General features: G+C 43.1%; 1 protein-coding gene across 5 annotated transcripts in view; it reads right to left on the reverse strand.

The window, feature by feature from the left end:
- The window catches only part of C10H12orf49 (chromosome 10 C12orf49 homolog), a 25,486-nt gene continuing 565 nt past the window's right edge, over nt 1–24,921 (reverse strand). For 2 of the 5 annotated variants that reach the window (XM_023204149.2, XM_023204141.2), the window contains exons 2-5: nt 10,901–11,057; nt 6,983–7,134; nt 6,450–6,563; nt 1–4,581 (exon numbers count right to left, since the gene is read on the reverse strand). In XM_023204149.2, the coding sequence (XP_023059917.1) occupies nt 4,498–4,581; nt 6,450–6,563; nt 6,983–7,134; nt 10,901–11,057 (507 nt within the window). In that variant the 3' untranslated portion in view covers nt 1–4,497. The remainder of the gene's footprint in view (nt 4,582–6,449; nt 6,564–6,982; nt 7,135–10,900; nt 11,058–24,921) is intronic. The other 3 variants (XM_023204157.2, XM_023204166.2, XM_023204175.2) reach the window with 3 other exon arrangements.

Below are 24,921 nucleotides of genomic sequence, written 5' to 3' on the forward strand. Positions count from 1 at the left end.
TGCTTTCATTTAAAAATGTACTGTTGTAATCAGTGAGAAAAAGAAACAACATTGGCTAAGTCACGAATAGGCTTTTCACCATATGTACATGGTAAATGGCCAATCAAAACAAGGAATGGGGCTCATTTTACTAGAAATTAAATACATTCAAACAAGAACATTGAGATCCATTAGCAAAATGTTTAAAATTATCATCACAGGGTTATCAGGGGTATGACAAAAATGGACACTCCCATACACACTAGGTGAATATATTGGTGAAAATAGTTCAGATAAACACACAGCCATGTATGTAAAAGTATTTATCATCAATGCATTATTTGTAGTAGCAAAAACAACAAGCAGCCTTAGAAACGAGTTAATATCCTCAGCAGGGAATTAATATTATTGTATATCCATGAAATTGACACCATGTGGCCACGCAAATGCATCACATAGGCCTCTGTGTAACATACGATATTCATTTGAGAATTGTTTTTCAAGAGGACAAAGTGCTTTCATTTTTGCCTAGAAAATGGGGGAAGACAAAAATGGGTGGTGCGTATCCCTAGGTTGTGGGATTTTAGGTTATCCCAAGTTTCATCCTTACGTGCTTCTGAATTATCTGAAACATCATATCTTTAGCATGAGTTCTTTCAAAAACTAGTAACAATGGTAACAAGAGCGTTGTAATTCCTACCCTAACCCCAGGAGCCCACCCAGCCCATCCAAGCCGACCCCTGACTGTCCCTGCCATTGCTCCCCATTGAGTTGCAGACATTGACTTCTTGCCAAGCCTCAGGCCTTGCTCACATCGACACTTCACAGCGACCCTGAGAGACAGATGCTATGACCTCATTTCACAGATGAAGGGCCTGAGACACAGAGGAGGAAGACTGCCTCAGGCCACGCCGTGAGTAAGAAGTGGTAGTTCCCAACTAGAGTCCCAAAAGAATTCTGTCCTACCTGTGAAAAGTACATCCAATAAGCAGTACCTCGCTACGTTTACAATTTATCTGCAGATCCCAAGGATGGGAAAAGCTGCACTCAGCAACTTGCAAATTGTGCAACTGTTCCCCACGATTCCCTTGGGGCCACCGCCGGCTGAGGCACCTCCAGGAGGCCCCAGTTGGGCTTGGGGACATGCTGAGAGGTGACAGCCCTGCTCTCAAGTCCTATCTTCTGCTTCTGCAAAAGCTGTGGAGCTCACCCATCAATAGCAGATCCAGGCGGGCGCACTGGCTCACATCTGTAATCCCAGCACTTTGGGAGGCTGAGGCGGGCAGATCATCTGAAGTCAGGAGTCTGTGACCAGCCTGGCTAACATGGTGAAACCCCGTCTATAAAAATACAAAAACTTAGCTGGGTGTGGTGATGCATGTCTGCGATCCCAGCTACTCAGGAGGGTGAGGCAGGAGAATTGCTTGAACCCAGGAGGCGGAGTTGCAGTGAGCCGAGATCATGCCATTGCACTCCAGCCTGAGCGACAGAGCGAGACTCCATCTCAAAACAAACAAACAAAAAAAAACAGCTCTAGCACTGCCAGGTCCCAGGCCCTGCGGAAGGTGTTTCCCTCCCTCCTTTGTCCTTGCCTGTCTCAGAGCCCTTTTCAGAGTCTCTTGTATGTTTCTTTCCCTGTTAGGACCAATCTTTACAACTTCAGCAAGCGCAGCAAATAAGATGCAGAACTGGGGGAGATGCGCTGTATGACTCAATTCCCTTGAGCCTAAAACACTCACTTATTAATAACATTTTTTTCTTTTTTTTGAGACATAGTCTCATGACTACAGGTGCATACCCCCACACCCGGCTAATTTTTGTATTTTTAGTAGAGACGGGATTTCACCGTATCAGTCAGGCTGGTCTGAACTCCTGCTTTCAGGTGATCCACCCGCCTTGGCCTCCCAAAGTGCTGGGATTTACAGGCGTGAGCCATCGCGCCCCACTGATAAAATTTTTTCTGAAGGAGTTTTCATCCCTTTTGTGATCTTCTAAACTCCCAACGTGTATCACACACTTCGTTGGGCTCTAGGCAAACAAAACTTAGACAAAGTCCCTGATTCTAGAAACCCTAGGTCGAGGGAACCACAAACAAACCAGAGTGGAGGGCAGGCAGGGGTCCTAGGCTGGGAGCTGGGAGCCTGGAGCACGTGCCAGGGGCTCTGCAGCCCGGCTTCATTATGGAGGCTCAAGCACTGTGAATTTCCAAAAACAGTGAGCACACCCCTAGCTGACTGAAGTACAAAAAACGTATCCCACAGTCAAATGAAAATGACCTTTGGATGCTCCACCTAATTTGGGTGTTTAGGCCGCCTCGCCCCTCTTTTGGCCTGGACAATTGAAATGCATCTGCTCTCAGGGGAGACGCCTACTGTGTCAGGGCTGGAGCTGGCAAGAGACTGAGAAGAGGACTAGATCTAGAGTCAGAGATGAAGTTCTTGTTTGGCATCTGTCATTAAATCTCAGTGGGGACCCAGGAAGTCACTCCACCTCTCGTATTTCCTCATCCACAAAGTGGAAATACAAGCAAGCTTCCGTCTCCATCGTAAGGTTGGAGTTCCTGTTTGTGAAAACACTGGAAATGTAAAATGCGCTCTTCAAGTAGAAAGTCAGAGAGGATCCGTAAATAGGCAACAGACTGCCCTTTGGTATAAACTGTTCACATTAAATCTACGCTATGTTGCTCAAGAGTTAAAATAAGCTCAAAGGAGAGGCTGACACCAATGTCAACCGGGGAAAGACCGACACTGAAATTCCAAACTGAGTTACCAAAAACAATAGATGGATGAGACATGCAGACATGCCACGATCCGTCACATCAGAGTTCGATGTAGTCCTGCTGTAAACACATGGAATCGGACAAGTCCAATGCCAACAGAATAGATTTCTTGGGATCTAATATTTTTAAAATTGCCTGACCAGCTTACCCTCTAGGAAAACTTACTTAAGGGAGGCAAATAACTTTGGGAGATGAGTATAAGAGGTAGCAGGAGGAAATTAAGGAAAATCACCACTACATACTGCAGGAATGTATTGGAAGGCAAACATGGCCCAAAGAAAAAGCTCCACTGAAAAAAACGTTGACTACTGACCATAGAATTAGCACCTTGCTCCCAGGTCAATAATATGAACCAAAAAAATTACAAAGACCTTGCTCAATCCTGAGCTTCGTGAAGGAATATAGGAGAGTTGTGTGCTCATGTGACTCCTGAAACCAAAGAGCAGTACTATTCAAAGGGCGTATCTTCATCTTAGGATCACATATTCTAGACCTTGAGCCAGAGAGTCTGCGTTACAGTAGGAAAAATGGGGAGTGTTTCATGCCTGTGGATTCAGGACACACCAGCAACCTACATGTGTAGCATTTTCTAAGTCATAATGACCATTCTCATCTCCCACTGAGGGCAGGTGTAAGACTCTTCTCTTGCAGTGCTCTGAGAGAAAGTTGGGCTTCTTCTTCTTCTTTATAAATCATAGGGAAACCAAACATTTGTACCTGTTACATCCCCAAAGCTGAAGTCAATAAAGAATAAACACAAACAGCAAGCTGCGAGGTGCGTGTTTAGGAACTGCCTCAACATTGGGTTTCTATTGACAGAATAGGGGAGGAGGTTGCCTCTGACCTTCCTGAGGCTCCCACTGAACCCTGGCTGAGTAGCCCACAGTTAATTTTAAGTGGCAAAAGAAATGAGAACAAATTCCTCCAGGAAGAGAAATTAGATTTCTGCTAAAACAGTGCTCTCCATAGGGTATATGAACACATTCAACTGCCACTGGAAAAGAACCTGAGGGCAGGCACGCAGCACCCACTGCTAGAAATCCTGCAGTTAGATTAGAATGGAAGAGCGTCTGAGTTTTCAGATCATTTTACACGTCAGGATATGGCTAACAGGTCATGTTCAGGGCCTATGCTCGATACTGTCGAAATACAAACAAAAATAACTGCCTAGAGAGAATATCCACGTCCTAAAAGAGAAAATGTTTTATCTGGGAGGAAGAATGATTTAACTCCTGAAACTCGAGAACACAGAACAACAACAAAAATAATTTCCTTGAACATATTCAACTAGAATGGCAAGGCATTTTCCTACATAAAACATTAGAATTTTCCCATTACTCTAAAGGAATCCAATAAATAATTTTACAGTGAAAGGGCCTGGATCAAAACGGGAAGTGACACCGGCCCCCGACAAACACAAGTCACAGGTTCCTGTGCAGGTGCCAGGGCTGAGTCATCCAAGAACTCCAGCAAAACCGCGAGCCGGGCCTCCAGTTTCATCTTTCCCGAATGGGACTGGCTGGAGGGTCCAAGCTGCTTTACAGAAGAGTTCCATCTGGTAAGCCCGGGTGGTGAGCGAAGCCAACGATGACAACACGAGAAGTGGTCAAAGCCAAGGTTTCCTCACGCTGCCTTTGTCTTCTTCCCGCAGCCTGGCCCGATGGCTGAAGCTGGGCCCCAGGAGGCGAGTTCTTCGGCGGGGCCTCCTCACCCAGGCTGGAGCAAGTCCGCTGCGCCCGTCATGCGGGGAAGAGCTCGGGCGGGCTTTCTCCATAGCAATACTTTGCTATGGGGTCCCGGTAGGTGTTCTCATGCTGCACGCTCTGTTGGCAAAAGGAAGATAAGAGCGCGGTGAGAGTGAGCACAGCTTCACACACCTCCCTCTAGGAAGAGAGAGTGGATCGGGACTGTCAGACTCTCCCTGCAGGAGGCTGGCCGAGTCCATCTCCAAATGTCACTAAAGGCTCCAAGGCACTTTCTGGAACAAAGAAGAATGCTCAACCCAGAATGCCAATGCAGAGCATGAACACGGACATAACATCACTGTGGGACTGTTTCTTTTTGTGTACACCAGTGGGTAACTTCACCGTGACCTGGTGACTCAAGACAACTACTTTTTCTCCAATTACTCGGAACAGTCTAAGATCCGATGGGCGTTCTGCACCTGATCCTGTGCTTCATTCAGTTCCTGGTAAGGCACGCTGCGGAGACGCTAAGGAGATGCACTTTAAATCGCTTTCATAAAGTTTATGTACCTAAAAATTGGGTGCATGAGCCAATCCCTACAATACCATGCAAGCCTCATTTGGCTAAGCAAATTGGAAGTGTGATTTAAAGCAGACAATCATTCCTGATGGCTAATTTTTCAGCAATTTGTTTTCATACAAGCAACTTGAGTTTTTGGCTAGTCTAGAATTCATTAATTAGTCCAAGACCAATGCTAAGCAACAAACTTGTAAATATTCATCCAATTTAACAGACATATAGCCAAATCTTCTCTTTCTTGGGATACTTTTATCAAAACAAATCAAATGGCAATTGGGAAATCTTTTTATGGTAAAAAGACCAAGTCCGAAAGTATAGTAGCTTCAATGAAGACTGGAAATAATTCCTGGGTTTTATCAGTGAAGGAAAGAAAATACTTCGCCTTTTCTAGTGTTTCTCAGAATGAGAGAGAATCTGAATCAAAATGAGTCATGTGTTCAGCCTTCCTCCTCATTTCCTTTAAAGCTCATTCAAGTGGAAAGCTCTTCAAGCAAAACAAGACCATCAGGAATTTCTTAATGTTTTCAAATGCTCATTATAATCCCTGAAACATTTACCCAATGATACTGAATGCTCGCAGAACAAACCAGAGACATGAGAAGGGGCATAAAATCAAAAGGTGGACTACAGAAATCTGGCAAAGGGTACAAGAGCTTTGGAGAATGACAAATGAGTCCGTTATCTCAGACGAAGCCAGTAAAATCTTAGAGACACCATGAATGGAAGCCAGAAGAAGTGTGCTTGTATAATAAACATGTCTGGTGATTTTACAAAGAGAGCTACGACAACTGCCCAACCACAATAGCTGAGAGCCGAGGAGACAGTGATGAAAAGGCAAAAGACTTTCAGACGCTTTCGGCAGCAGGTGCAATAATATTTAATGCCCAAAGAGCGAAGCATTTAATGACAGCACGCTAATATGTATTGAGAGCCTGACAGCCTACAGATTTATTCATGTATTTTTAAACACTCACCTGCCTCATCCCCTTGAATCCTAAAATAAACAACGACTCCATCCCAGAACAAATTGCTACTTACTCTAAACAAGTGGTTACTGGAAAGCCTTAGTCGTATTTCAAAGACAGGGAGGAGGACCTTCTCTTAGGAGCTGGAATATTAGGACTCCACCAGACTTAAAAATAATTTTAAGCTTCCACTTAAGGAGCAAATGTACCAACCACATAGAAGAGATGCAAGTTAATTAGACCTTGATTTAATAAAAATGCTTCACCTCCCCTAACTTGTATAAATCTCACATTGACATTTTAAATACTATCATCACACCAAACAAAGCGTGACATAGCTTCATTTGAGTCTCTTCTCTTCTCCATTACCACCCCACCAAAAGGATCTCAGTGTGCATTTTCTAGTTTCCTTCTAACCCATCAGCTGCCATCCCACAGCTAGAGACATCACAGCTTCTGACCTGGGATGAGGTCCTGCATTTGGCCAGGCACAACTCAAAGTGATCTTCGACTGCCATGAAGAGGTTCTGGAATGCCACAGCTGCCCGGTTGAGGAAGCGCTCCAGGAGAAGTTGCTATGGAAACAAAAGTTAGTGCCTGTAATAAATTACCTAAGCCAGCAGAAGGTGACCTTGGCTATCTCTCCTAAACTAAGAGAATGCTGATATAGGGACTAGGGGGAAAGAAAAGGAGAAAAGAAAGGAGGGGAAGGGACACACGCGTGCATACACGTGCATGCCAAAGCACCCTGGGTATCTTATTCATTAGATATGTGATTAGCAATACAATGGTCCATTCTGCAAAAGAACCATTCGAGCAACTGGGAACTACCTCCTTTCACGTTAGATAAAAGCTATTGTGCAGCAATTTCTGACATCTACAAAGTTCCTAAGTTTTATTTTCAGAAGAACCTCACACGAAGAGCCTAATGTTCATCATAAAACAAAGGCCAAAAGAAAAAAGGAGTCACAGAACCAGGAGCGACTCCCCATACCTTGTTCGGCTGCAGGCAGCAGGAGACACAGTACTCATAGGCGCTGCAGCAGCCGTTGGGCCAGCAGCCATCACAGCAGTACTGCTTCGTGCTAGGGACGTTGACGTTACAGCAGCCATTTACCAGCAAATCCTTCCTCTCACAAACGTAGCCTGAAAGTCAGAGACCAACCTTAGCATAAAACCAGCAGCCTTGCCACCTCCCTACCAGGGATGACCATGAAGCAGCAGTCAAAGTACACAGAGACAGAAGCTGGAGTCTGGGGCATCAGCGTAAGCACCGAAGAGCTGGAAACTGGACACAATGAGAGTCAGACTTGCTTTCCCCACGCAGTCATTGACAGGAAGCAGGCAGTCCCCCGTTATCGCCAGGCTACACGTCGGAACCTACCTACACCTACTGTTTAGTCTGCTGGCACATGTTTGATTTCATCACCAGGTCAAGCTATAGCTACGTTCTCCTGTTCTAACCTATGCAAGCCAACATCTCATCTGTGCCTGAAGAACAATGTCATTCTTTTCTGAACAAAAAGTTTAAAACAGAAAAAAAACCAAGGCACTGATTCACAAAAGTGAGATCCTTCTAGATTGAACAAACAAAGCACTCTTTACAAATATCTTTCAGACGCTCGCTGCTTACTGAGTAATTTGGAGGATTATGAAAATAGAAATATTCACATCTAACTCTTACAAACTGATTTGTACGTGTACACGCCAGGGACTTAATCACCCCTCGGCCTTCGGGAATGCAGTTGTCTAATACTCAAGAAAGAAAATAACCTCCTAATCCCCCCCTGCAACTTTTTATAAATCCCATCATCTATATACACATGCCCCCTCCAACCCAGCCCATTCATGCCCAACTTTAGAGAAAAAAAAATCTCCTTACAAAAGCTAATGTATTGTTCAGAGCTGCTAAACAGACATTTCTCTACATCCTTCTGGGAATGGGACAGAAAAATGTATGGATAAGTCCATAAGGGCCACCAATGGCCCTGAGGAAACCCCCAGGTGCACACATGAGCTCCCAGGTGCACGTTCAGGCCCACAGGTGCAGAGCAGCTGCTCCCCACATCGCTGCATTCCAAACGCCCAGCTTCTTCATCCTCAGAGAAGGAGACTTGCTGAAGTATATATAAGGTTGTTTTCAGAAACTACTTTAGAAAACAAAGTCTGTTCAAAAGCAGGAGGCACCAGTAGAACAATGGTAATGAAGAAACTAAAAGGGCCCTCACTTAAGACTTGAGCAAATGAGGCCTATAGAGAACCAGGTTCCGGATACGTGGGAATCGGTGCCTTTTGTTGTAGTTGTTGTTTATGTTATTCTGTCTTCTAAATTAAGAGAGGATGATTCTAATGCTATAGTAAATGTTTCTTGGGATTCTTCCTAATTCTACTCATTTTCTTTACAGGGACTAGAAACCAACACAAAATGTAAATAAGTTAGTTAGCATTTTCCTCAAAATTCTACTCAAAATAATAAACATACAGCAACTCTATATAATGTGACTTAAACTCTGCCAGTTGAAATTCTCTTTCTGCCCTTTACTTTTCATCTTGTAAGTGTCAGCATCTCAGGCATCCTTTTTATCCCCCCACTGCCAACTTACAGTATTCGGCCTTGAAATGCAGCTCTTTCTAGCTTAGTGAAAGCAAGCTCATCAAGAATTCTCATCTTGCATCAGACATCTACTCACTCAAATGTTATCTCCAACAAGGAGTCCTGTAAGATCACAACCTCATACTGTGTTGCTATTGCCTTGAAAATTAACTTCCAGCTTATGAAAAGTTTGTAAATACAAATGATCTTATTTAATAATGTGTTACCCTGGCAATATTCACAGCAGCATCTGTTTGCTAAGAGGCATAAGTTCTTACATGCTTTCTTTACTAAACTACTTACTTCACCCATATTCATGGAGAAAAATAAAACCTGTAGCTCTTGGATTTTTATTGATTGATTGATTCCTTCATTTCTGGACTCAAGGAGTCCAAGAGTCTGTCTCACCTAAATTAATCAAAAGAATATTCTTTCACTAGCTAAGATAAAAGATGACAAACAATGCTCACAACCCAGTGCTAAAACACTAGAGTGTGTAAGATTTCATGTGTTCTCACTGAATGTCACACATCCTGTAAGAAGCTCTGAACTCCAAGTCAATGTCTGCCTATTGACTATGTCATCTTGTGGAAGTCACTTCCTTTTGCTAAACTTCATTCTGCTTATTAAAAAACAAAAACCACATTATTTTCAGTATGATTTGCTTTTCCAATGTGATCTTAAAAACATAGCTTGTCACTGGCATCACTGCTGAGTTGGGAATGCATTCTGGTACAAAACACTCTAACCTGAGGTGGGCAGTTTTCTTCCAGCTCCTTTCTTTATTTTCAAATAATCTCATCTCTGGTTTGGAGACTCTGAGATCTTTTTAAAGTGTTCTTATTTTGCAAAGGAATGCAACCCCCGCTTTTTTAAGCAATAATGCACTGTGTTTTTTTCTTAATTTTTTTTTTTAGACATGGCCTCACTCTGTCACCCAGGCTGCAGTGCCGTGGTGTAGTCACAGCTCACTGCAGCCTTGATCTCCCCAGGCTCAGATGATCTTCCCACCTCAGCCTCCCGAGTAGCTGGGACTTGGGAGGCTGAGGTGTGCCACTTGCAGTGTGCCACCACGTCCAGCTAATTTTTTATTTTTTATAGAGACAGTTTTGTTATGCTGCCCTGGCTGGTCTTGAACTCCTGGGCTTGAGTGCTCCTCCTGTCTTGGCCTCCCAAAGTGCTGGGATTACAGGTGTGAGCCACCACACCGGCCTGTGGCTTTCATTTTCAAGACAGCAGGTGTCTTCGTTTAGTTCAGATTCATTATGCATATGAAGATTCTAACACGTTACCTATAGCAATTTCTATACTGTCACGTTCATAATCCATTTGTTCTGCGACTTTTTGAAACAGGGCAAAATTTGCTCTTGAAAAAAAAACATGTTATTTGCAAACCACCAGTAGAAAAGAAAATCTGTAAAACAATCAGGGAACTTTACATACTGTTGGATATTTGACATCAGGAGAAACTGTTACTTTTTTTGATGTGATAATGGTATCACGTTTATGGTTTATGAAAGTCTTTGGCAATGTTGAGCCAGTTCCTTAACCTTTTGGTGCCATGTCTTCGCCTATAATATGAGGATAGCAGTATCCACCTCATAGGACTGTTGTGAAAATCAAAAGGCGATAGCCCAGTGCCTAGCACATAGGAAGGTTCCATGAGTGCATGCTAAGCACTAGCAGGAGTCTCACTGTTTGGGAAGACTCAACAATCTTTAAGTGGGAGGAGCTTAGCAGGTGTCTAGTCCACCACGTCGCCCAGGCACAAGTCTTCTGACAGCTCACAAGGAAGTGAGAAAACTTTATCAAATAGATTTACATTCTACTGTTAAGAGTCATACTTTTTGAATGTATTTATAATTACTTTGAAATTATCTGGTCAGTGAACAAGTACACTTCTTGAGTGTCAACACAATGTGAATTTTACTCAGGTCACCACGAAGGAAAACTGAGCTCTTATCCTATAGAGTTCACCATCAAGATGAGAAAAAAAGATTGGCAAGATGGGGAAATAGTGAGGCTGGGGAGAGATTGTCAGAAGTGGCCTGGGGACTAATGCATGACATAGTGCTCATGCTGTAAGTTGTAGGCAGAAGGAACTTTTAAGAGTTAGAGTTATCAAAACAAGCTTCTCTGATGTTGAAGGGAACCTTGAATGATGAGCAGGGTACAGAAGACAAAAACCTGGGGAATTTTGCAAATGAGCGAGGAGGGGAAATGTGTTGCAGAGGAATCCCTAGTAAAACAAAAACCCTATGAATGGCCCAACCAGTCTACGCTCCTGATCGCCTGGAGAGGAAGGGAAGCCAGCCTCACCGAGTTCATCCGTGATGAGGTGCTTCCCTTGAATGGAGTTGCGGCACTGATTGCTCGGACGACTGCTATTGCCCAAGTTAAACTGCACTTTCCACGGGATGGGCTGATTATGGTCATGAACCTGGAGGAGATTCCTATCTCTCACTGCCCTCTCCTCCTGCAAAGAAACCATAAGTGAGAAGGTTAAGTATCCAGTATCCTTTCTTACAATTTCACCAATTTTTCACAGAAGCTACAGTAAGAGGACAGAAATACTATAAAAGGCTTACACTACAGGAATCTGCACTCTCCTGGTACAAGCAAAGCCTGAGCCAAAGACATAAAATAAACCTGTAGGAAAAAGTAATAAGCTAGCGCTATGCTTCAAAACTGGCATACTTACATGCGTGGCTTCTGGATGACATGCACATTATAAATGTGTATAAAGGTGTTAATTTTATGAAAAAATTGGAGAGGAAAAGTTTTGGACTTTTTCTTTCTGATGGCAAGTAATTAAGTAATTTAAAATATTTTTCATATTAAAACAAATACATTGTGGAACAGAACTTAAAATGTGAATGCACTTTTTAAAGAGCAGAAGAAACTTCTGTGACTCTCATCTCAGACATCTAGAGCACAAAGTCCCTTTCATTTGCAGTTACAGGTACTCTGGTGGAAGACATTTGGGAAAATGTGAATTAGGAGTTTGATTTTAGGAGCAAAATGAAGCATGTCAACTTGCGAATTTCTTCTGTGAAGGACCACTGAGTATGTAACCCTCTGCCGAACACGCCCGGGTCAGCCAGCCCTCTACCCATATAAGCAATTCGAAGAGTTGCCCTGGAGTCAAGAGTTTAAGATCACCTCTTCTGGCCTTGAAGAAGCTATGTCCAGTAGGAGTCAGCTTTCAAAACTACCTTTTCTATACTGTTATTATATTTTCTATACTGTTTAAAAAAAAAAACCTAAGGAGGAAGCTGCCTAACTGCTAGAAAACAAGCCAAGCTTGAGAGAGCCTCTTCTGAATGCTTCAGTGGATTCCTGGATAACAAAGCAATGATAAGACTCCCTCCCAAAGGCTCTTTAATGTACTTGAAACATTCACTATTCTAACGGAGTTCTGCGGCTTTTACCTTTAAAAATAACCTGTTATGTGTCACTTTTTAAGCAAAAGGGACTAATCTTGAAAATTTGATGAAGAAGCTTATGTACTTAAAAAATGGTAAAGATCTTTATAGTTACTAAAATGTATCTAGGAAAGTAATCTGGGAAGATCTATTAGTATTTTAAAAATATACATCTACATACACTGTGGCCCAGGAAACTCAGGTCTATCCTATGGAAAACACCAATGTATAGGGAAATACAGGGATGTTTACAACATGATCATTGCAATGGTATAAAAAACCTGAAACCTGCCAGGCGTGGTAGCTCATGCCTGTAATCCCAACACTTTGAGAGGCCAAGGCCGGTGGATCACCTAAGGTCGGGAGTTTGAGACCAGCCTGGCCAACATGGTGAAATCCCATCTCTACTAAAAATACAAAAATTAGCCGGGCGTGGTGGTAGGAGAATTGCATGAACCCAGAAGGTAAAGGCTGCGGTGAGCCAAGATCACACCATTGCACTCCAGCCTGGGTGACGAGCAAAACTTCGTCTCAAAAACAAACAAACAAACAAAACCCCTGAAACCCCAATAACAGAGAAATGACTGAATGAACACTGGTATAACAATACTGTTACAACCAAACTTAGATACGACTGATAGCTATTTAACTAGAGTAGCAGTTCTACAACCTGACTTTTGCACATTAGATTAACGAAGGCAGCATAAAAACAAATTCTCATTCCTAAGCCCACCTATGGGCAGGAAAAATCTGTGGAGACCTGGGAATCAGTATTTTTAAAGTATCTAGATGATTTCAATACAAAGACAGGATTGCAGACCAGGGCATGACTATAGTGTATTATCAAGGGCAAAAGCAAGTTGTAGAATAATGTGCCTATCACACATATTATGATACTAATTATGATAATAAGCACATATAGGTTTGTAAGAGCTCAGATAATGGTGTGGAAAGATATACAGTAGTCTCCCTTACCCATGGTTTTACTTTCTGAAGTTTAACAGTTACTCACAGTTAACTGTGGTCCAAAAATATTAAATGAAAAACTGCAGAAGTAAACAGTTCCTAAGTTTTAAATTGACCACCGTTCTAAGTAGCATGGTGTAACCTCACGCCATCCCATTCGGTCCCACCCAGGCTGTGCATCATTCCTTCATCCAGCATATCCATGTTAGTCAGTTAGTAGTCACTCAGTTACCAGGTCGAAAAACAGTATGGAGAGGGTTTGGTACTAGCCGCAGTTTCAGGCTTCCACTGAGGGTCTCAGAGCAGACAAGGGGGAACTACTACACTACAGACTATTAACATGGGAGGGACATATGTGGTTATTAAAATTATCTTTAATCATCTTGGGAATATTCTGTTTAATTTAAAATAAAGTGATAACATTAAAAACAGGATTATTAACAACAGAAGGAAATTAAGTAAAGATTCTGTAGGAACTTTCTATTATACTTAGAACTTTTCTGTATATCTACAATTATTCAAAAAATTGTTTAAAAAACACGATTATCAACATTAAAGGCAAAAATTGTCCATAATCCCATCAACTTAAACAAATTCTATTTGTTTTTGCATATTAGCTTCTAGCTTTTGACCTCAACATTTATACAAATTAGGATGTTTTGCATTCAGCTCTTCTTGACACTAATTGGATAGTAAAACATTTCCAAGTCCCTACATTATCCTGATAATCACATTTTCAAGCCTATCTAATAATCCATCATGTTGATGTGCCATCATTTAGTAAACACATCTTCTATAGACCAACATTAGGCCCAGGTTTTTGTTAGCACAGATGATACTGCAATAAAATGTGGAGTTTTTAAAACAATTCTCTTGAATAACTTGGGAGTAAAACGCTATATAGTGCCAAATGATTTCCCACATTGTATCTACCATCTGTAATAGTACCAGCATTTAAATAACAGTGTTTACAATTTGACCACAACTCCACCGGTACCGGATTTTCTTCTTTAATTTACCGTCTTTCAAGGTGGCTTTAATTTCTATTCTGCCCCCTCCCTTTTGTTTCTTTGCAAAGAACTGGTACTAGCAGGACCAGGGCGGGTTATACAAAAACAACATCTGTATTCCTCAGTCACTGCGAGAAGAGGAGCTAAGTGCAGGAGCCTTGGGAGTATGGGACAAATCACTTAGGTGCATGCTGCTTAACTACCTGTAAATTCATACTCTTCTGCTCTACTGGGACCCTATCAGTTAACTGCATCATCAAGCTATGTGCAAACTAAACTGAGCTGCAAATGCTACCCTAGATAAATTAATAGCCATAAAGACTATTAAGAGCTTGGTCAAAGTACAGTAAACTGGATTTTACAACAAGGTTAAAAGTGCTCTTAACATTACTCCCACGCTATCCTGTTGTTCTTTGGAAAGAAAACAAGAGTTCACAGTCAAGTGCATCCCAGAAGGACTCCTGCCACATAATGACATTCCTGGTAAACAGGAAAGCAATTCTCCCAGCACTTCAACGCGTTTTCAAACATGAATACGAAAGACCTTGCCAAAAGGATAGCGAAGGCATGTGGCAGAAAGGACTTAGCAGTGTTTGCTTTTTGAAGGCCCAGTCTTGCAAAGGGTGCTGAGGGTACTCCTTCACAGGATAGGGGCTTTCTACGTTTCCTGAACTGTTTCACCTATCCTATTAGGCTGTCTCAATTTTAAGCTTTTCTTCATATTTGTTTTTTTTAATACGAAATTCATTGAAAGGTATCTAGTTCCTACAGAATGCTAAGGATGCAGAGACGAACGGCAGTCCGGTTCTGTATTCGAAGAACCTCAGAGCTGCTGAGAAAGGGGTACGTCCATACATCAGTGCAAAATCAAGCACTGCAGATGCTGTGACACGTGTCCACGTGGAGTGTACTAGTTACAAAGAGAAGAGCAGGAGCCAAAAGTACCTGAGGGCTTTCTTCCTAATTGTAAAGAGCTATAGAAACACACTGTGATTACAAATGTGTTGCTTCGTGTCTGACTTCAGAAGGGGTATATTCCTAACTGTGCTGTGTACTTTTCAGGAGTTATCACAGGTCAAGTGAGATAAATGTTCCACTTAAGCAGTAAAGCACGGAAATATAAGGCACTCTTGTCATTAGGAGAGACTTGCTTATGAACCTCAAAAAAAGAGGGGAGGTGGAGAAAGGCCAGAGGGTACTCCAAATGTCTAGTATTTGGGAAATGGCTAAATGCAGTCTGATAATGGAAATTTTTAGTTATAAAAATCATATTTCCAAACAGCTTTTAAAGATAGGGAAATACTTGTATGTTAAGCAATGGTATGCCTCAACTATACAAACAAAAAGTATGAAAAATGGCAGGAAGAAAACATGCCCAAATACGAACAGTGGATGCCTTTGGTTAGTGAGATTACGGGTAACTGTTCCCCTCCTCTATCCTGTGCAACATGAGACAAACGCTCTGAAATATATATATATCTCTCTTAGTAATCAGTGAAAAGCAAAAAAACCCCACTAAATTAGCAACTCTCATACTATATGATATATACTTCACTTTAGACAGTATCTAACTTGGCACCAGTTTACACTTAGCTCCTTTAAGGCTGAACATGTTCATGTATTTTCAAGGAGTTATGCAAACAGCCCTGAGACTTTCAGAAAGTCTCATTTGAACACGTATGAGAACATCTGGTTACACAAGAGGAACTCTAAGGACCCTTCCAACTCCCAAGATCAGAACTTGTTTAATCTCAGGTCAAATGCCTCGATAGTTAGGCCCGCTCTGCCACTAGATCATGTCAACTTGTTTTGTTTCCTTCGTAACATACATCATTATCTGAAATCACTTTGCTTATTTACTATCTCTCCTCCTTACCCACTAGCGCAATATAGGCTCTTGGAGGGGAGAGACATCATCTGCTTTGCCCACTCTGTCTCCGCCAACCAGCAGAACAGTGCCTGGCACACAGTTGGTGTTATCTGTTAAACAAATGCACCCAAGAAACCTGGTACCATTCACCATTCCCAACCCTTCCCTCAATGGCATCCCCAACATCATCACTGATTTCTCCTGCCTCCCAACTCTACAATTTAAGTTATCCCCCTAAGCATTAATTAACATGAAAACCAAAGAAAAGAGGAATTCAAAGCAGCAGAGAGGATAACCAACTATTCTCCAGGCAAAAGCTGCCGCATCTGCTCCACGAGTTTCCAGTCTCACTGCAGTGGAGCTAAGGGGCACGAGGAGCTTCACAGTGTTCATAGCCTCTTCTCAATCAATGCTACACACCCTGAACCCGTACATTCCATCTCACCATCTCCATTTTACAGAGAAAGAACCCCAACTCCCTCAAGGCCCACAGCTAGGGAGTGGAAGACCCCCCAAACTGAGGCCAGCTGAGCAGGGGCAGCCAAGTCAGATGCACGCAGGAGCGCCTCTGCCGGAGCACCCAGGACAGCAGGGCTCAGTCTTTGGTCCTGGAACCCTTTCTAATCTTAAAAATTACTGAGGACCTCAATACGTGGGTTTATGTGAGTTATGGCTATTGATGCTTACCATATTGAAAATTAAAACGTAAATCCTTAAAATGTTTTATATTTCTGCAAACTTTTTAATGTCTCCCTTAATGGAAGACAGCTGAATCTCCGAAGCGACCTCTATATTCAATCTGTCACAATATACTGTCTGCGTTGGAACACATGAAGAAAAACTATTTCACACAGATGTGTAGTTGGGAAAAGGGAGGACTACTTTAATAACTTTCGCAGAAAATTATGGATAATACTGTACCATACTTGACACTAAATACTACACCAGAATTTGACAACTGCAGGTTACTAAAAGTTCACTGCACACAGTGCAGCCAGTTTGGAGAACAGTTGTGCAGTTCCTCAAAAAGTTCAACACAGATTTACCATCTGACCCAGTAATGCCACTCCTAGGAATATACCAAGAGAAATGAAAACATGTCCACACGAAAACGTGTAAATGAAGGTCTGTAACAGCATTATTCATAATAACTAAAAGGTGGAAACAACCCAAATGTCTCTCAACAAAGAATGAATAAAGAAAATGTGACAGATGCACGCGATGGAATATTATTCGGACATAAAAATGAAGTGCTAATACATGCTAGGACATGGATGAACTTTGAAAACATTATGCTAAATGCAAACGCCAGTCAAAAAAGACCACATATTATAGAATGCCAATTATATGAAATATCTAAAATAGGCAAAAGTATAGAAACAAAGTAGATTACTGAATGCTTAGGACTGAGGGGTAGGGGGAAGATGATGATGAAAATGTTTTAATATACTACTTTATTTTTTTATTTTTTTATTTTTTATTTTTTTTGAGACAGAGTCTTGCTCTGTCACCCAGGCTGGAGTGCAGTGGTGGATCCTGGCTCAGTGCAACTTCCACCTCCCAGGTTCAAGTGAGTCTCCTCACTCAGGCTCCCGAGTAGCTGGGATTACAGGCATGCGCCACCACACCCTGCTAATTTTTGTATTTTTAGTAGAGACAGGGTTTCACCATGTTGGCTAGGCTGGTCTCAAACTCCTGACCTCGGGTGATCCACCTGTCTCAGCCTCCCAAAGTGCTGGGATTACATGCATGAGCCATCGTGTCCAGCCTGTGAATATACTACAAACCAGCATTATATACTTTAAATGGGTGAACTGTATGATATGTGAATTATATCTCAATAAAACTTACCAAAACACCCAGTTCCTTCAGCACAATGTGGCATCTGAAACCATATCAATGAATTTTTCATAAACTGTTCAAATCCATGGGTCTGTCTTGCACATTGAACAGATCTTATGCAGATCTTCTAATTGACACATTTTCATTATACAATACTAAAAAAATCACATTTGTTAATATCACCAGGGATTTAATCTTTGGGTGTTAGAAAGTTACAAGCTAAGGGTAGCAGATACACATCTTCCAAAATTCTAATTTTCACTTGAAAGCTTAAATATCATTGGTAAATAATGTCAGATGTTTTCTGTAAAGTAACAAGCTCACTTCATTTTCAAGAAAATGTCTACCAAATATCCAAATCTGAATAACTAGTGTTATCAGTTGTTCTTTCAAGAAAAAATAGTGTTCCATGAAAAAAGTGGCTACTCAAGCTTGCAGCTCAATTGCCAAAGCTCTTCCTCAAGACACCCATCATATTTATGTAGGCAGAACGTACTGTTAACGCATATTTCCCATTTCATTATACAGAACAGATATGTACTTGGGGATCAAAATTTAGCAAAAGTAATAAGTTTGACTGCTTCATTCTTAAGTAAAATTAGTACTTTTCTTAAAACTACAAGTATCGCCGTGAAGAATACGACAACTAGTAGTAGAGTCTGCTGCCGCTGCTTTGATCCTTGCTAAGGTACCGGCTCGAACCCTCCATGACTTCTGCACCATCAGTGCAGAAACCAAAGTGTCAACAAGGTGAAAAAAGCAAACAATATTTTGTTGTTATTCTGAAAATAATTCTGGCCTTGCAGATCCCCTGTAAGAGTCTCAGGGGCCCTCTGGGGCCCACAGACCACATTTTGGAACCCAGTGGGTTAGGTTATTACAAAAAACTAAAGGCTAGGTGCAGTAGCTCATGCCTGTGATTCCAGCACTCTGGGAGGCTAGGCCAGTCCATTGCTTAAACCCAGGAGTTTGACACTAGCCTGGAAAAAAATAATGAGGGCCCATATCTACCAAAAAAATTAATTAATTAATTAGTTGGGTGTGATTGTGCACGCCTGTAGTTCCAGCTACTCGGGAGGTTGAAGTGGGAGGATCCCTTGAGCCTAGGAGTTCAAGGTTGCAAAGAGCTATGATGGTGCCACTGCACCCCAGCCTGGATGACAGAGCAAGACCCTGTATCAAAAACAAACAAATAAACAAAACCAAATATTTTAAAAAATCCTAAGCCTCAGTGGCTTCACAGAAGATTGTTTCTTGCTCACGCTACAAGTCTAACATGGGTAAGCTGAGGGGTTCTGCTCATCCTAGTCCCTCAGGCTGAATGAGGCCCCCTCTCAGCACATGGCCTCCATAGTCACCACGGCTTCTGCCTGCAAGTGACAATTCACATGGTATAAGCCAACGCAGGCCACACAGCCACCCTCCTTCAAAGAGGGTGGGAGCCAATCCCACCATGTGCCCAGAGGAGGATGACCAACTCCTTATGAACAACCCTGGTAACTACTACCCCAGATCAGGGCGGGACATAATGAGTCACTGAGTGGTCCAGTGGAGAGCAGATCCCAAGATCTAAAGGACTGCAGCTTGGCTCAGTTAGTTCCCCAACTGCTGCTGGACCAGACACAGACCCAGTGCTGATAAGTATCCTGGTATTTCAAGAGAAGCCAGAAGAAAGGATTTATATAAAATCTCATACATGTTTAATACCATTTTTAAACATACCGGCCAGGCAGTGGCTCACACCTGTAATCCCAGCACTCTGGGAGGCCGAGGCAGGTGGATTGCTTAAACTCAGGAGTTCAATACCAGCCTGAGCAACCTAGTGAAACCCCACCTCTACTAAAAATATAAAAGGCTGTACACAGTGGCTCATACCTGTAATTCCAGCACTTTGGGAGGCTGAGGCCGGCAGATCATCCGAGGTCAGGAGTTCAACACCAGCCTGGCCAACATGGCGAAACTCCACCTCTACTAAAAATACAAAATTAGCCGGGCATGGTGGTGCACGCCTGTAATCCCAGCTACTTGGGAGGCTGAGGCAGGAGAATTGCTTGAACCTGGGAGGAGGAAGTTGTAGTGCATCACTGCACTCCAGCCTGGGTGACAGAGTGAGACTCCGTCTCAAAAAACAAACAAAACAAAACAAGAAAACAATAAAAACCATGCAAGCAAAACCAAGGCTGCATGTAACCCATCTCATCTCTATCGTCATGGTCACAAATTGAAAATGTGGGCTTTAAAATCAGGTGGCCCTGAATCAGAGTCCCAGCCCGAGCCGTTACAAAGAAATAATAGCCCTAAGTACAAGGAATTCCTACAAAGTGACAGAGACATCCAGTAATAAAATGGTCAGAGGACATGATAAGGCCACTTAAGATGCAGAACAGTCAAATTACCAAAACCAGTAAGATGTTCATCTTCAACCACTAGTCAGGGAAATATACAGCACAGTAATAATGATGGGGAACAAATCTGTAAGCTTACCTGAAGAAAGTGCTCTGGGTGTTACTGAAGGACACAAAAGGCGGCAGGATGTGGAGGGGGAGACAGGGATACTGGTGATCCCGACCCTGTGAAGGCCCAGGCTAACGTGTGTGCTCGTCTTAGTTTTTTTCTGAGACAGAGTCTCTCTCTGTTGCTCACCCTGGAGTGCACTGGCGCGATCTCGGCTCACTGTAACCTCCGTCTCCCAGGTTCAAGCGATTCTCCTGCCTCAGCCTCCTGAGTAGCTGGGACTACAGGTGCCTGCCACGCCTGGTTAATTTTTTTTGTATTTTTAGTAGAGATGGGATTTCACCATGTTAGCCAGGATGGTCTCAATCTCCTGACCTCATGATCTGCCAGCGTCGGCCTCCCAAAGTGCTGGCAATTACAGGCATGAGCCACTGCGCCTGGCTTCATCTTAGTTTTTAACAAACAAGTTTAAAAAGTAATAAAACAAAACAGAAAAATAGGAAAAAAAGCATATAGAATAAGGATATAAATAAGAAAAATATTTTTGTACAGCTGTACAATGTGTGTGTTTTCAGCTAAGTGTTAATACAACAGCCAAAAAGTTTTAAAAAATTAAAGTTTATAAAGTAAAAACATTACAGTAAGCAAATGTTAACTTATTATTAAAGAAAAATCTTCAAATCAATGTAGAGTGGCCTGTGTGGACAGCTGACAGTAGCACACAGTAACCTGCTGGGCCTTCACATTCACTCACCACTCACTGACTCATCCAGAACAACTTCCAGTCCTGCAAGCTCCACTCACGGGAAATGTTCTTTACGGGTGTACCATTTTTACTCTTAGATTTTTTGAAACAGTCTCACTCTGTTGCCCAGGCTAGAGTGCAGTGGTGTGATCTCGGCTCACTGCAACCTCCACCTCCCAGGTTTAAGCGACTCTCCTGCCTCAGCCTCCCACATAGCTGGGATTACAGGTGTGCGCCACCACACCTGGCTAATTTTTATATTTTTAGTAGAGATGGGGTTTTGCCATGTTGGCCAGGCTGGTCTCGAACTCCTGACCTCAAGTGATCTGCCTGCCTCAGACTCCCAAACTAATAGGATTACAGGCAAGAGCCACCACACCCAGCCCATTTTGTATCTTTTATACAGTATTTTTAACTGTACCTTTTCTACAGTTAGATATATTTAAATCCACAAATACCTTCCATTGCGTTGCAATCACCTACAGTATTCAGTATAGTCACATGCTGTACAGACTTAGCACCTAGGAGCAATAGGCTATGCCACATAGCCTAGGGGTGTAGCACAATCACCTAAAGATGCATTTTTCAAAATCTTAAGTGACGCATGACTATAATTTTAAAATGAAGAGGATGTGTCAGGGTAGTGAAAAGGTGGTTGTAGGGAAGGTGACAGAGTGGACAGCACCTGAGCCAAGAGGTGAAAGGTTAGCAGAAGTATGCCAGACTGAAAAGAAACATTCATCCCAGTTAAAAAGGCTCACTTGTTTGTTCAATCAATATTTGGATTCCCATGAAGTGGCTGGCAGTATCCTAAGGGCTGGAGAGTCTATGAACAAGACAGACAAGGTCTCTGTTCTCAAGAATATCATAGTCTAAAAGAGAGAGTGAGGCAAGACAGATAAACAAGTAAATGAACAAGAAATGTTCGGTTTGTGACACCTACCACAAAGAAAATAAAGCAGGTTTAAGAGCAAGGAATTGAAGTAATTTACACCGTGTCATCAGGTATGGTCTGAAATAGTAACAGTCTGACCTGAAATGACAAAAAAGATTCAACCATGCAGAGATCCTGGAAGAGAATCCAGAGTTTTCTCTGAGAATTTTACCTGGGGAAAGTGCCATGATCCCATCTTTTTTAAGATTATTACCCCTACTGCTGGGAAGAGAAGAAGACAACAATGGAAGCAGAGACTTGCTGCTGGGCTACTGCAATAGTCCAGACGAGAGATGCCAGTGGCTTGGCCTAGGGTGACAGCAGTGACACTTCGAAGAAATGAGCAGATTCAGGATACACTCTGGAGGCAAAGTCAGTATTGTGGATATAGGGAGTGAGAGGAGAAAAAAACAAATGAAGCGGCTTGAACACCTGGTAAACAGTAATGCCACTGAGCGAGACTGGGAAGACTTGGGGAGGAACAAGTGCTGGCAGAGAATCAAGAGTTCTGTTTGGTTCAAATACGAACACACTCAACGTCAGCTAGAAAGTAGAAGGGTAGTTTCCAGAGGCTGGGGGAAAGGGAGAAACGAAGATTTATTGTTTAATGAATATAAAGTTTCAGTTTCTAGAAGTGTTATGGAAATGGATGGTGGTGATGGTCGCACAACGTTAAGGATGTATTTAATACCACTGAACTGCACACTTTAAAAATGGTTAAGATGGGGCCGGGCACGGTGGCTGACGCCTGTAATCCCAGCACTTTGGGAGGCCGAGGTAGGTGGATCACTTGAGGTCCGGAGTTTGAGACCAGCCTGGCCAACATGGCGAAACCGTCTCTACTAAAAATATAAAAATTAGCTGGGTGTGGTGGGGCATGCCTGTAATCCCAGCTACTTGGGAGGCTAAGGCAGGGAGAATTGCTTGAACTCGAGAGGTAGAGATTGCAGTGAGCTGAAATCATGCCACTACGGTCCAGCCTGGGTGACAGAGTGAGACTCCGTGTTAAAAAAGGTTAAGATGGGAAATTTTGGCTGGGCGCCATGGCTCACACCTGTAATCCCAACACTTCGGGAGGCCGAGGTGGGTGGATCATCTGAGGTCAGGAGTTTAAGACTAGCCATGACCAACACAGAGAAATCCCATTTCTACTAAAAATACAAAATGAGCCAGATGTGGTGGCGCATGCCTGTAATCCCAGCTACTCAGGAAGGCTGAAGCAGGAGAATTGTTTGAACCTGGCAGTCGGAGGTTGCGGTGAGCCCAGGTCGCACCACTGCACTCTAGCCTGGGCAACAAGAGCGAAACTCAGTCTTAAAAAAAAAAAAAAGATGGGAAATTTTATGTCGTATTTTACCACTTTGAAAAAAAAAAGATATCAACTAGGCAATCAGATATAAGAATTTGGGGATTTCTAGACAGATTTAGGCTGTTGTTATCAACAACGGGCATCAACAGCATACCTCCAGAGATCACCTGAGTATTTAAACAATGGCCCAGAGATCACCTGAGTGTTTAAACAATGGCCCAGAGATCACCTGAGTGTTTAAACAATGGTCCAGAGATCACCCGAGTATTTAAACAATGGCCCAGAGATAGCACCTGAGTCAGATAGAGAGGAAGGCAGAGGACAGAGTCCTGGTGCACACCACCACTCAGGGGTCCACAAGACAGACAAGGGACAACATGCCACTGTGAGGAGGTGTCTGAGGTGGCAGAAAACACAAGTCACAGAAGTCTGGTAATTCACATGATCGTCCAGACATTCCGGCCAATAAAAGAGACTTACAACACTCAGCCTGTTTGCCTAAGGTAAACTGGGAGGTCAGGTGCAATTCCCTATTCTTCCCTTTTCAAAGCTCCCTTGGCAATCCACTAAATGTAGAGTGATCACATAGTTTTATCAATGTTCTATTCATTTATATATTTTATTTACACACTTGAGCTTTGAGAGTAAAAAGAAGAGCTTTTTATAACCATGTCAGGACAACAGCATAACCCAGGGTTATCCTGGGTGCACTCTGGCGCGTAACCACCCCTTCTACACAACTAAGCACTCAACCTGGACTTCTAGACAAACTTATTAATGCTTTGGGTAAGACTTCCCCACCCGAGCTCCTTGCTGTTTCTCCCAGAAATTCTCACGTGGAAGAAAAATGAAGGGGTGCAGTGTGTTGGAGGGGTGGAATTCCACCAATCAAGTTATGCACAAAAAGCATAAAAGGAACTGGGGGTCCTTTTGAGTCACCCAGGACACAGAACCCCCAAATTAAACGAAGGGCACCCATGCCAGCGCTGGCCGACCCTTGCCACCTGTGTCTTGGTTTCCCCCACTGTAATACTGGGAACCCCACGTCTCCCAGGCCTGCCGCGAAGATGAAGCGAGCATATGTACGCCCTCTCTTAGCTCTGGAGCGGGTAGGTGAAAAGCAGGGAGGTGTTCATAGAAGCAGTCACCACCGCTGAAGGGTCCTCAACTCGGGGTTCTCGTCCCAGCTCTGCCCTGGCCTAGCAACCCCTTCCCGCTTCAGGGACCAAGGCGGTGGGCAGGTCCCTCACCCGTGCTGAGACCGGGACAGGAATGCGCACCTCTCCCCACCCTCCGACGCCCCGGCGGCGCCGCTGCAGAAGCCGGGAGGTCGACAAACGCGAGGAGTGAGGAAAAGGAGGAGGAAGGGAAGGAAGGAGGAAGAACGAAGTGAGGAAAGAGGAAGAAGGAAGGAAGAAAGAGGGGCAAAAGAAAGGAGGATAGAAGGAGGAAGGAGAGAGGGGAGGAAGAAGGAAAGGAACGTTAGAAGGGGAGAAAGGAGGGAATTAGGGAAGAAAGGGAAGGAAGAGAAGGAAGAACGAAGTGAGGAAAGAGGATATCAGGGAAGAAAGGAGAGAGGAAAGGAAGAAGGAAGGGAGAGAGGGACAGAAAGGAGGACGGAAGGAGGAAGGGAAGGAAGAAAGACGGAAGGGAAGGGGGAGGAAGGAAGAAAGGGAAGGGGAAGGAAGGAAAGGGGGAGGAAGTAGGAGAAAGGTAAGGAAGGAAGGGAGGCAGGAAAGGACGGAAGGAAGGAGGAAGGTAAGAAAGGAGGGGAGGCAGGAAGAA

The sequence above is a fragment of the Piliocolobus tephrosceles genome, chromosome 10, assembly GCF_002776525.5.
Source record: "Piliocolobus tephrosceles isolate RC106 chromosome 10, ASM277652v3, whole genome shotgun sequence".
Classification (NCBI taxonomy): domain Eukaryota; kingdom Metazoa; phylum Chordata; class Mammalia; order Primates; family Cercopithecidae; genus Piliocolobus; species Piliocolobus tephrosceles.